The sequence below is a fragment of the Lycorma delicatula genome, chromosome 9 (genome assembly GCF_047948215.1).
Source record: "Lycorma delicatula isolate Av1 chromosome 9, ASM4794821v1, whole genome shotgun sequence".
NCBI classification, from domain to species: domain Eukaryota; kingdom Metazoa; phylum Arthropoda; class Insecta; order Hemiptera; family Fulgoridae; genus Lycorma; species Lycorma delicatula.
Window position 1 is genome coordinate 111,198,346 of NC_134463.1, and position 13,918 is coordinate 111,212,263.

The window sequence follows — 13,918 nt, forward strand, 5'->3', positions numbered from 1 at the left end:
GAAGCGATTGATAGATTATACAAACTGGTGTGTAATATTTATGAAAAAGGGGAATTTCCGTCAGACTTCAAAAAAAGTGTTATAGTAATGATACCAAAGAAAGCAGGGGCAGATAAATGTGAGGAATACAGAACAATTAGTTTAACTAGTCATGCATCAAAAATCTTAACTTGAATTCTATACAGAAGAATTGAGAGGAGAGTGGAGGAAGTGTTAGGAGAAGACCAATTTGGTTTCAGGAAAAGTATAGGGACAAGGGAAGCAATTTTAGGCCTCAGATTAATAGTAGAAGAAAGATTAAAGAAAAACAAACCAACATACTTGGCGTTTATAGACCTAGAAAAGGCATTCGATAACGTACTGGAATAAAATGTTCAGCATTTTAAAAAAATTAGGGTTCAAATACAGAGATAGAAGAACAATTGCTAACATGTACAGGAACCAAACAGCAACAGTAATAATTGAAGAACATAAGAAAGGGAGTCCGACAAGGATGTTCCCTATCTCCGTTACTTTTTAATCTTTACATGGAACTAGCAGTTAAAGATGTTAAAGAACAATTTAGATTCGGAGTAACAGTACAAGGTGAAAAGATAACGATGCTACGATTTGCTGATGATATAGTAATTCTAATCGAGAGTAAAAAGGATTTAGAAGAAACAATGAACGGCATAGATGAAGTCCTACGCAAGAACTATCGCATGAAAATAAACAAGAACAAAACAAAGTAATGAAACGCAGTAGAAATAACAAAGATGGACCGCTGAATGTGAAAATAGGAGGAGAAAAGATTATGGAGGTTAAAGAATTTTGTTATTTGGGAAGTAGAATTACTAAAGATGGACGAAGCAGGAGCGATATAAAATGCCGAATAGCACAAGCTAAACGAGCCTTCAGTAAGAAATATAATTTGTTTACATCAAAAATTAATTTAAATGTCAGGAAAAGATTTTTGAAAGTGTATGTTTGGAGCGTCGCTTTATATGGAAGTGAAACTTGGACAATCGGAGTATCTGAGAAGAAAAGGATTAGAAGCTTTTGAAATGCGGTGCTATAGGAGAATGTTAAAAATCAGATGGGTGGATAAAGTGACAAATAAAGAGGTATTGCGACAAATAGATGAAGAAAGAAGCATTTGGAAAAATATAGTTAAAAGAAGAGACAGACTTATAGGCCTCATACTAAGGCATCCTGGAATAGTCGCTTTAATATTGGAAGGACAGGTAGAAGGGAAAAATTGTGTAGGCAGGCCACGTTTGGAATATGTAAAACAAATTGTTGGGATGTAGGATGTAGAGGGTGTACTGAAATGAAACGACTAGCACTAAATAGGGAATCTTGGAGAGCTGCATCAAACCAGTCAAATGACTGAAGACAAAAAAAAAAATTCATGTTGGTTCTAAGTACTCGGACCATGTAAGCAAAAAAGAGTGCCTGTTTAACAAAACATTTTTAAAAAAGTCATTGCGAAAAAATAAAACTTTTTGTTATTTCAAAACAGATCTTATTTTTTTTTCAATCACAATGCAATTATGTGATAATGTTATAAATCTGCATTTAATACATTATCTAAATATGGAACATCAGTAACTTTATATACGAATATAAAGGTTAAAGGTCTTTAGATTGATTAATTTCATTCAAATCTGATTGTGTAAGTTCATTAAATCTATATATAAACAAAAAAAAATATTTTTATTCAAATACGTTATTGGTTACAGTGAATCGACTTCTCAGTTTTAATGATTTTTTAATGTATCACTCATTTCGTCAGCTGTTGAAATAACTTAATGATTCTTTAATGTATTTAAATTTAAGCAGTAGGAATTCAGACCACCAAAATATTTTATTTAAAGTCATTTTTTCTTCACATTTTTTAAAAATAAACAGCAATCTTTTCAACAACATTTATTTTCCATTGAATTACGTTACTGACATAAAAATCTAAATTTCTAAGGTTAAATGATTCTTTAATGTTTTGTTTCAATTATTTAATGAATTGGTTCATTACAAGTTATTTATAATTGTCTCATAATTACATAAATTGATTTTTAGCGTCTAATATTTCGACTTTCTGTGTTTTTTAAAGATTATATTTCTATGTTTATAGTTATCTGTACCTACTGATTTGTATTTATTAATTTTTAAAAAAAAAACGTACCATTATATAAATCTTTAGTTTTTATATAATTATACGATACGCTATTATTTGAATGAAAACGACTAAATCGCACATCTAAAAATGATAGACGTTTTACTGTAATACTGTTGTACGGAAGACGTAAACTTTTACGATATCTGTGATATACTGAAGAATATCCATGTAAAGGAATTTGATTTAACGCTAATAAATCGAAAACAATAATACTATTATCGTTTTGTTTTTTATATACGACCAATTTAGAATTATTATTTTGTTATATATGAAAAAATAATTTATATTTTGACGAATAACCTCAGTTGTATCTATATTGATTGCCGTCTTTGCAAGTAATTAAACATCATTCGGGTTTGTACTATCATTCAATATACTGCTTGTATATTTTTTATTACAATATATATGTAAAAGTTTGTCTAGTAGCGGTTCGTAATCTTTATCTTTTAACAGATTAATTAGAGATAAAAATATATTTTCTCGATTTATTTTAGAAATTTGCTTACAAATTGCAGTCAATAAATGCGCACCGCATCGTTTTCCATTTGGTGTTTAATGTAGAACATTACACTTTCGAGATGTAAACCGAATAAAACGTTTAAATATAAAGATGTCATAATTCATAACTGTCTTTTAGATACACTTATTGTTTTGTTATTTAGACCTCTATATAAATTTTCTGATGGTTATTATCCGGTTAGAACTGTAAATTTCTTTATACAAATGTGGAGATATGAATATAATCGTTTGCAATCTAATATATAAAGAATATTTGTTATAAAAAAATATTGTATTATCTGTTTTAATCTATATATATAATAATGCTTTTCTAAACCGTTCATCCGATTGCGATGAAACTTTGGTGAATTATTGTGCGCAAGCCCGAGCAGATTTCTGAATTAGTTTGGACGCGCTGGGGGTCGAGATATTTCGAAAAATTGTACTTACGGTCCGATTTGGCTCATATTCACAATATATGTTAGTTACATGAAAAGAATTACATCTGCAAAAAATGGATCTACTGGATGGCGCTGGGGTGAAAAAATTACATTTATTTTTTGACTTTGCTTAATCAAAATCTTTATTTGTTATGTGAAAAGAAATACTTTTGTGCGAAAAGTGAAAAAAAGGAAATAGCGAGAAAGGAAAAAAGGAGAGAAAAGAAGAACGGGAAAAGAGAAAGGTAAATTTCTCTAACTAAAAAACTACCGGACTGGTTTTTGCTAGACGGTCCGCGTTTTCCAGAGAAGATTTAAAGCTATTGAAATCCTCGATCTGACCAGTAGCAAGAAAGTTAGAGGCATTTGAAGACTACTGTTTTAAGAGTAGTTTGAATTAAATCCGTTAGGTAGTGCTGTTTTGACAGTTGGATTTATTTATATTACATTCTAACTTAAGTGAAAGGTAAACATTTTGTGAATTTCCGTAATGTTCTGTAAGTTTCTTAACGTTCAGTATTAATTGTGATGATTTTGCAGCCTTTTCTCTTTTCGTTAAAAAGTTATTTTCCACCGATTACTGTGCAATACTGTTGTTTTGCCAACAGACAGAGTGTGAAAGAGTAAAAGGGAAAGGTTACATTTTGTGAAGTTCGTAATGTTTTATCAAACTTTCAATTGTCTATTTAATCTATATATATATATAGATTTATATACTCAAATCTAGCAATAGCGAAGCATTGCTGGGTCTGCTAGTTGTTTATACAATTGCATACGTATAATCTCAATCATTTGATTTATGTTAAACACAAAGTACTTCTTTTTTAAAAAAGAAGATTTCTTTTGCTTTCTAAATTTTCTTTTTGATATACCAATTCATAAGCAATATTATGCAATCTTTATGTATTTTTTGTTTTTTATATTACGAATTACGTATAATTAACTTGGACAGTTTTTCCATATGTTCAATATTAAAGTTTTATTTTTACTTTCAATAACCTATACAGTTTCGTGTAATTTTGAATATAAGAATGTAAGATATTTGTTTGTAGAATCGTAATATTTTTCTAAAATATCTGCAATCTGTAAACGTGAGATCATTTTAATATATAAATACTGTTATAATAAATAAATTATAAAATCGTTTTTGAACCACTGATAAAGTTTGTAGGTAATTTACTTTTTGCATACAGTTGAAATGCAGTAAAATAGTACATATTAAGAAGAAATAAAAGATTCATACGGTATTTTTGGTGATTTTAAGCTAATTATCGATATAAATACGTTTTTTTAACGCGATGAAATTATGTAATGATGGTGGGAAACGATTTAAAAAATTTATATATAAAAATAATCTAAAGTGTTATTATATTATCTCACATCGGGTTAGATACGAGCCGATGTGAAACTGTCTAAAGTTACTGATACCAAGTGTGAAATCATAAGAACAAAATATGTTTGCGTTGATTTAATATTAGCAATAGCGTATTGGATAGCCCAAAGTTTTTAATTATTTTTTTTATAAATAGATTCTACAAGATTAGTTAAATAGATGTATGTTACGAACAAATAAAAGGCAACTATTCGTATGGTTTTTTTCTGTGATTTCAAGTTGATTATCAATACAAGTACGGTTTTTTTTCAATGCAACAATATTATGTCATGATGGTGGGAAATAATTTAAAAATTTGTTTCATAATAAAGAATCTAAAAAAATGAAATCATTTAATATTATATTTGATTCATTTTGAACATTTTCATTATATATATATATATAAAATTATAGTGTATTCTACATAACGTTTATACTATAGTATATTATGTTGAATTAAAATTTTATTGATATAAGAATTGCAAATATATATCTACCAAAATTGCCGACAACGGTTCACCAATAGCCAAGCCAAATGGTTGTTTATAATATTGATTTTTGAAAGTAAAGTAACTGCATTCACAACATATTTTTATCATATTACTTAATTCGTTTGTGTAATGTTTATTTGTTTCATTATTGTTGTTCAAATGTTTTTTAATGATAAAGTTTTATTTTTTATGTCCTTATTAGAGCACATACTACAAATATCTAAAGATATGCATTTTGTGTTGCTGTTTATGTTAATATTATGCAAAATATCTTTGATACTATAACCATTTTTTAAATTATAAGTGTTTTTAATTTAACTAAATTCTTTAATATATTCACTAAAAATTTGCTTAAAAATTATATTGATGAATTTGTAAAATCTATTATTATTAATAATGGCGTGTTATTTTTATGTAATTTTGGTAAGGTCTTTATATACGTGGAGTAATTATTAATATTTTTTTTTATCAACCGGAATAGCATATTTTGACTTATTGATTAAATTTTTGCTTTTATTTATATATGTATTTGTAGGATTTTGATCTTGGAATGGCCTTAATCGATGTATGTTACGAACAAATAAAATATAATTATTCTTATGGTATTTTGGTAATTTTAAATTAATAAACTAATACAGGTTTTTTTTAACGCGACAAAGTTATGTCAAGATGGTGGAAAAAGATTTAAAAAATGGTTTGAAAATAAGCAAACTAAAGAATTAATTATTATTCAGAAAAATTAGTCGACCCGAATTCGGGCCAACAAAATATCCTATATAAAGTGAATCCAAAGGATATATATCCATTAGATTTATTGATTATTGGTACTTATTTAAGGGAGAAATTAATTTTGAATTTAGCGAGTAGGATATCAAAAGATTTTTATGATACATTTTTTTAAATTATAAAAGATTATTAAATCAGAAATTTTAAGCTATATCAAAACTGTAATATTCAGTTGCATTCAAAGTTGCAATATAATGTAAGCAAAAATAATTGCTAAAAAAAATTAGAGTTTTAGATGAAAATTTAAAACGTAAGTTGCAAATTAACGAATTTAAAAATTCGTAATGTAAAAAAAAATTAAAACCACGACCACACCACATGTCATCACTTTTTCCACATGTTCTGGTGTAGAAGTTTCACTTCCTACACTTAATGAGCTACCAGAACCAATCAACAGTTAAGTTTTAGGATTTCATCCTTTGTCAAAACATTTTCTCGATAATGTTGGAAAATACAACACTTTATTTCAGATAACTTCTTTCGGTGCCAAACAAATTGTAGAAGGTAATTTATGTCTACGTTTAAAATTAAAGGTCAAGTTTACCATCACATTGGAAGTTTATTGCAAGCACCTGGTGTCGATCACCAATTTTTACAAATTTATTTCCTTTCTGATGTTGATCAAACTTCTGTTCGTACCAATATTTTTTCTAAACTTGAAGAATGAACTAAAATAACAGAACTCCAGTAACTTTTGCTGGAATATAATAATTTGATCAGAGAGTTTAAATGCAGTACTGATAACACATTTTTCGGTAACATGGAAGATTTTATATTAAAAATTCATACTGATTGTGTAGCTGTTAATCAGCATAGGGGTTGCTATAATGCTCCAACTACTAATGAAGTTGCTGATTTACTGGTTGATAAAGATAAAGGACCTCTCTTTTTTTGTGTTCAGCCTCTGGAACCACTGTAAGGTATTACTTCAGAGAATGAAGTGGTCTTGTACAGTCTCAGGTTGACCGTTCCTGAGACGTGTGGTTAATTGAAACCCAACCACCAAATAACATTGGTATCCACAATTTACTATTCAAATACATGGAAAAATAACTGCCTTTACTAAGATTTGAGCCGTAGAACTCTCGACTTCTAAATCAGCTAATTTGCGATGACTTGTTCACCACTAGAGCAACCCGGTGGGTATAAGACAATAAAACTGTATTTCCTTACAGTAACTCCTGAACTGTCTCAGGAAGTAATATCCTGGATTCTGAAGGATGTGACATAAGGTAGAATGCAATGGCCAAACCTGTATTTGTTCACTGAACTCTACTGTGTGCTGTTGACATTTTTTAGTAGCTAATAAACATACTGATTGATACAAAAAAAAAATGTACAACTTCATTTCTTTTTTCTGTCAGAACTTATAACATTGTTTAACCAATGAACTGGGAGAAGACTTGCTTCAATATAATACTCGTACAAGATGTGTACAAGTATTACAAAGAAGGGGATAAAATCTTTTTTTTATATTAGATTTACCTTCAATATGGTACCTTGGTAACTGGTTTGTGGGAATCTAGCTACGTGGTTTCTCTTGATTATATTATTAACTGCGATTATCCTGGAAATCTTATTTAAATTTGTGTATAACAGTCTTGAATACCCCTATGTAGAATATTAATCTAATTTAAGATATTTACAAAGTGGATTTTTAACTTGTTGTTGTATTTTCACTTTGAATTGTTATTTATATACAATTTTTTGTCAGCAAAAATTGAATAATAAAGGCATGTAATGAAAAAAGTTAATTTAAAAATTACTTATTTTAATTACTCAATAACATAACATAAAACATTTATTTTGGTACAAATATACATTTTTTGTTTTATTTTTTACAAATTTGCAAAGTCTTTATTTAATTCAAATTAGAAGACATGTCCCTGTAGTATTTTTATAATTTCTATGTCACTACAAAGTGAAGTATGCATAATGTTGTTGTTAGATAGTAATTGCTTAATTTAATGCTGATTGAATTTTCTAATTTTGCTGCAACATGACAAAAATATGACATAATAAAAAAATGAATGATTATATAATTTTACATTTATGCATATACATTTAAAGATATATTTTCAATTGTTCTAAATGAAAAGTTAAAAAAATATATAAATAAATTTAAGCATTTTTTAATTGATAATAATATTCCATTATTTCTATCGTTATTAAAAAAATAAATAAATAAATAAAATTCATATATAATGATTATTAATCAATTAGAAAAAAAAACTACTAAAAAATCGTTGAATCTTTTTTATATTAGTGAAAAAAATGTAATTATAATATTTAAAATTATAAAATAATTGCTATTAATAGATTAAAATAAACAAAAAAAAAGACAGATTGATCAATTTTTTACTGCATAAGTTATGTTCTTCAGTTATCAGAAGGAAAGAACAGGTATACTATTACTTAGTAATTGTATTAGACTTAATAAGTAGAAGATTTATAAATTTTTTCGGAAAAAAATTTTGTAATCATTAAAAAGAAGTAAAGAAAAACTACTTTTTAAAGATATATATATATATATATATATATTATTATAAAGAGAAGGAAAAGTAAAGATTTAAGGAGATAAATGAGAGGGTAGCTCACTGGGTTGGCCTAGTGGTAAACATATCTTCCCAAATCAACTGATTTGGAAGTTGAGAGTTCTCCAGCGTCTTCCAACTGAGTTGGATGGAGTCTTCCAGTGTTCAAGTCCTAGTAAAGGCAGTTCTATTTAAACACATTTGAACATTAGATCGTGGTTACCAGTATTCTTTGGTGGTTGGGTTTCAATTGACCACACATCTCAGGAATGGTTGAATTGAGAATGTACAAGACTACACTTCATTTACACTCATGCATATCATTTTCAATTCATCCTCTGAAGTAATACCTGAATGGTAATTCCTGAAGGCTAAACAGGAAAAAGAAAGAGTTGTTATAGATGTAACCCAGTCTAACCACATATAAATTGTTTTTTAATTAAAAACAAAAATTTGAAGAAACATTTTTCTAAAAGACAAAAACAACCTTTGTTAAAAATTTTGTTCAGTTAAAATTTTAGTTGAGCCTAAAAATGGCATTATAATAATAAAACTGAATTCACTTCCAAGTAGTTATTAACTACTAATGGAATGTAGTAATTAGGTTTTGATTAGTGGAACAAAAATACTGAAATAGGCAGACAGTATGTAGAATGAAGTTCAAGGAGGTGCTAAAGAAAACGAATCTGCTCTCCTCCTTTAATAAATAAAAAAATAAGTTTTTTTTTTATTCAGAGAAATTTTTGACTAGATCACATTTACCAATAGAACTGTCTAAAACAGAAGATGGAAAGGAGGAAGTGGAAAGGGATTAGAAATACTAATAATTATTAAAGAACTGAGACAAATAAAAAAACATCTTATAATTTGGTAACAGTTAAAGTATAATTGAATAAACTATTCTTAGGTATAAAGTTAATATTTATTACCCTATAAAACCCTAATCTTTTTTTCCAAATATGTGGAATTTATACATTAAAAAAAAATCATTGATATAGTTGTATTATTACTTCATGAAATTATAGTGAAGATAAATTAATTGTCACTTTATCTCTCTTACCATAGAGCCAAAAAAATTTACAAGATAATCCGGTCATCATTATCATTCCAAAATAAAATTAGAAAGACTGTAATAAATATTCATATAACAATCAAAAAGTGATGCTTTTAATCCCACTAGTTAAGAGAACAAACAATATTATTGCTGATATGAGAATAACTGGTTTTGAAATACAGAAAGTAATTATATTTAATTGTTCTAGGATCTCTTGGTTACGACTAAAATTTAATTTTTGATTTTCTCAACTGAAGTATATTTCATTTATGTTTTTCAGTTGATATGAACAAACAATCTTTTTGGTTACTATTAGGCTGTATCCTTGAAATTTCTGAAAGTCCTTAGCATGGTGCATTCCAGTATATTTAATTATACAGATGTTTATACAAAGTAACTACTTTACTAGGATTTGAACCTTAAAACTCTTGGCTTTGAATCAGCTGATTTGCAATGATGAGTTAACCACTAGACCAGCCCGTTGGGCAAGATAAAGGACCTAGAGATTATGTTGTCATGATGGATATAATGTGTGTGTCTGAGCTTCATCGCTCTTATGATCCTTTACAATATCCCCTCATGATTTTAAAAGGTGAAGATGGTTGGTTATTATTTAACTACTCCGCTAAATAATAATGAATAAAATAAAGGTTTCCTGCATTCATAACATTGACAATTTTTTACATTATTACAGAAAATAATTTAATCAATATTGTGTTAACATGAAGGCCAAAATTATCACTGAAAGATGAGCCTTTATTTTTAATAATAAAAAAAATTGATGATTGCATTGATCTTCAAGATACTGTACAAGACACCAATGTTAATGCTAACAACATGGGTCAGAGTGTTATACTTCCCTCATCTTTTACTGATTCACCATGGTATATTCATGAGAAATCAAAGGATGCTATGACATACGTGTGTAAACATGGTTGTCAAGATTTATTTATAACTCTTATGTGCAATCCTGAGTGGACAGAAAAAACAAACTACTGATACACATATTATACACAGAGTTTTCCATTTGAAAAAAATAAATAAATATTTGGTTCGGTCAACTGCTATGCACTAAATGTCAAGTGGCAAAAAAGAGGCTTACCTCATTGTCGCGTATTGGTATGGTTAGTAACTAAAATACGATGATCTCATTTCCAATATTTATCCAGAGATTAGTAAACTTTTACCAAAACCGTACGAGTGACTTTGCGAAAGATCTATCATAACTCCTCAAAATATTTCTGCATTTGAAATTAATAATATGATTTTAGAAAAAGTTGAAGGGCAAAGAATATCAATCTCTAGATTCTGTAATCAATACTGAAGATGCAGACCACCATCGTCCAGAATTTTCTTAATCCTGCAGGTTTTCAATCTCATAGTCTCAGTATTAATATGGTAGTTCTGATTATTTTAGTACGAAACCATAAACCTGCAAGGTTATGGAGCGGCACGAGGTTACAAATCAAAGTGTTGTGAAATCACATCATTAAGGCTACTGTTTTAACAGGTTCAACTACAGGAGAGCTTGCTCTTATACCCCGTATTCAAATGATCCCAACAGACTTATTTCAATTCAAGAGGCTGCAATTCCCTATAAAACTTTCGTTTGCTATAATAATCAGTAAAGCGCAAGGCCAGACATTCAAACACATTGGAATTGATTTACGGTCAGACTGTTCCTTCATGGACAATTATATGTTGGACTTTCCAGAACTAGTAATTCGTAAAGTCAATACATTCTGGTACCAGAAAATCAAAACGCCACAAAAAATATATACTCGGAAGTTCTATCAATTTAATTTTCTTAGGAAAGTTGGTTACTTTATCTTGGGCGAAGCCGTGACGGGGAATGCTATGTGTGTGTATATATGTATATAAAACATGTCATGAGTGACCACCGCTCAGCAAAAACTACTGAAGATAAATTTGTTGTAATACTTTCTCGTTACGGTATAAGTACATACTAAGAAAATCCACTTTCAAATTCCGAGTTTAATGGGTTAAAATGGATTGACAATAAAATTATTTTTTTTTTATTTCTCTGTAACAGATGTAGATATCAACTTAATTTTTGGTGTGTGTAACATTAATATGAATATCTAAAAATTGATTTCTAAATGTTTTCAAATTCAGAGATTAAAAGTGTTAAAATGGATTTTTGATTTCTTTCTAAACTTTATTTTTTTGTGGTAACAAATGAAGAAATCAACCTGATTTAAGGTGAGTGTAATCAATAAACTAATTTCTAGATTTTTGAAATTTGACCTTGAAAGGGATGAAGAAACATAAACGTATTGAACAATGATTGTAAATTTTCCTAATTCCTCCTATAGTAAACTAGATATTGTAGATTTGGTCTTGCAAATACTCTTGATAAATATTTAAAAATCATTATAGGTTTTTAAGAGGTGCGAAGGTATACGGCGTTGTGGCTCAACCAACACAGCAGCTGCCACCATAAGTGTATATATGCAAGTGGCTACACTTATCTCCGGTTACATGACTAAAGAATATAAAATAGAAAAATGACTGTTACGGTGAAACATTAGTAACCATTTAGTGGAAGCGAAGCTACGATGGGAAGCTAGTAATATATATACACATTTGAAATCTAGTAAGCTCTAAAAGATATTTAAAAAATTACTTAAATCTAAAACCAGTTGGCTATTCCAGTTCTCTAACAACCATCATCACTTGTTACTGAGAAAATAAAAAATACGTAAATAAATTTTAAAAAATGTACATTGAAAAAAGATATATTAATTTACGAAACAATTTAATATTTCAACCAATGTTTAACAATATATATAAATTAAAAAAGAAAAAAAAAATCATTGACAGAAAAGGAAAATATACAGTTTTAAGTAATCGAAAATAGTAAAGTTAGTTTAAATAAGCCTAAAACTATTAATCATTCAAATCTGATTAACTCTCATGATGTACGCCCCATGTATAAGTTGGATTATATGCTTATATATCTAGAAAGATAGGTATTTAAAACAATAAAAGAAATGTCCTTTTATGTCATAAATATAAAACTAAGATATCATGCAGATTTAAAACTCAAAAAATAAACATGAAATCTCTCTGATCACAAAACGGTTGTGCTTATCTTTTTCAACGGTATCTTTTAACCCAGAATCATAATCTTCTCCATCTCTTTTGGTTTTTTGAGACAGATAGTTTAAAACTTCTGTAATTGAATTGCCATCATCTGCTGTAGGATCTTCTGATGTTTTTGTAGGATTAGATTGTTTATGAGATAAATTTTCATCAGAAGGTGTAGATGTGTGGTTATTTTTTGTAGTTTGGTTACTGGTATTAGAACTCATGGTGTCTGAGTTAGGCGCGACTGATGATTGAGAAGTTGAAAATGCATTTGAAGGTTTTATGGAGGAGATTGTAGAAGATTCTTGTTTTTCAATATTTGGACGACTTGAAAGCTGAGAATAAGGTAGGAGTGAAGTAACATTTTTGTCAGAATTACTTACAGTTGCTGGTGTAGTAGCTATGCTATCATCTATATTTGTAAATGTATGGTTGTTATAATATTTATTATTATTATTATGCACCAAAGTTACATCTTCAGTTGAACTATTAGAAATCAGTTTATTTGCTGTGGTACCTTTTTGAATACTATTATCATTGATTTTTTGATTTGTGTTAATTTCTTTTGTATTATAGATATGTTCACCATCAACTTTTTGACTGGTAGTTGGTTGTAATTTAGTATTATGTTCTGCTGGTCTACTGTACCCACCTAATACACAGAAAATTATTACTAACAAATTGTTTTTTTCCATATCTTAATAAACTTTATTAATACAACCTGAAAAATAAAATTAATCTAAATTAAAAATTAGAAAATAATTATTTTTTTAAAATTTAAGTTTGGCCTGTTATGCATGTAAATATCCATATTAATGTGGATATTTCATTACATTATCGTGTAGTCAACCCCCTGCATCTGTGTGAATACTTATATTTGCAGTCTGTTGTAATACAAAATCGAACGTTTCGATACTTAAAAATTTACAATTGCAACCCTACATAATTCTGAATGTGAATCACTATTAAGGAAGTTGAGATAAATAAGTTATAATTTAGCTACATATATTGTATGATCTTAGTAAAGTAAATATACATTTCAATATCTTTATTGATATTTCACCAAAAAAGAACTCAAAAAAAATTATTAGAAAATTGAAGAAAGCTATTTGTTAAATTGAAATAATAATTACTGAAAGTACAAATACAAACTATAAGAAGTCATTTTTTTTATTTTCCTAATGTTTAAGTTGTAATACGATCCAGTAGAGAACAATAAAAAACCCCTATACGGTCCAATGAGTTGAAGATAATTTGTTTGACATATAAATGAGATGTACAAAAAATAATCTTGTACAAACTAAGGCAGACCGCTCCTGAGACGTTCCGTTAATCCAACCCCAACCACCAAAGAGCACCTTTATCCACTGCCTAGTATTCAAATCCGTATAAAAGAAAGTAAATTTTACTATGATTTGAACCTCAAAATGATCGACTTCGAAAATCAGCTTTTAAAGAACTGATTTGCGACAAGTTA

The 13,918-nt window shown here is 28.3% G+C and overlaps 1 protein-coding gene across 16 annotated transcripts in view; it reads right to left on the reverse strand.

Moving 5' to 3' along the window:
• Positions 1–7,496: 7,496 nt before the first annotated feature.
• The window catches only part of LOC142330069 (uncharacterized), a 48,949-nt gene continuing 42,527 nt past the window's right edge, over positions 7,497–13,918 (reverse strand). For 10 of the 16 annotated variants that reach the window (XM_075375116.1, XM_075375109.1, XM_075375102.1 and 7 more), the window contains one exon: positions 7,497–7,734. In XM_075375116.1, coding sequence (XP_075231231.1) covers positions 7,707–7,734 — 28 coding nt within the window. In that variant the 3' untranslated portion in view covers positions 7,497–7,706. Of the gene's footprint in view, positions 7,735–12,073; positions 13,163–13,918 lie in introns of those variants that run through there. The other 6 variants (XM_075375105.1, XM_075375104.1, XM_075375107.1 and 3 more) reach the window with 4 other exon arrangements.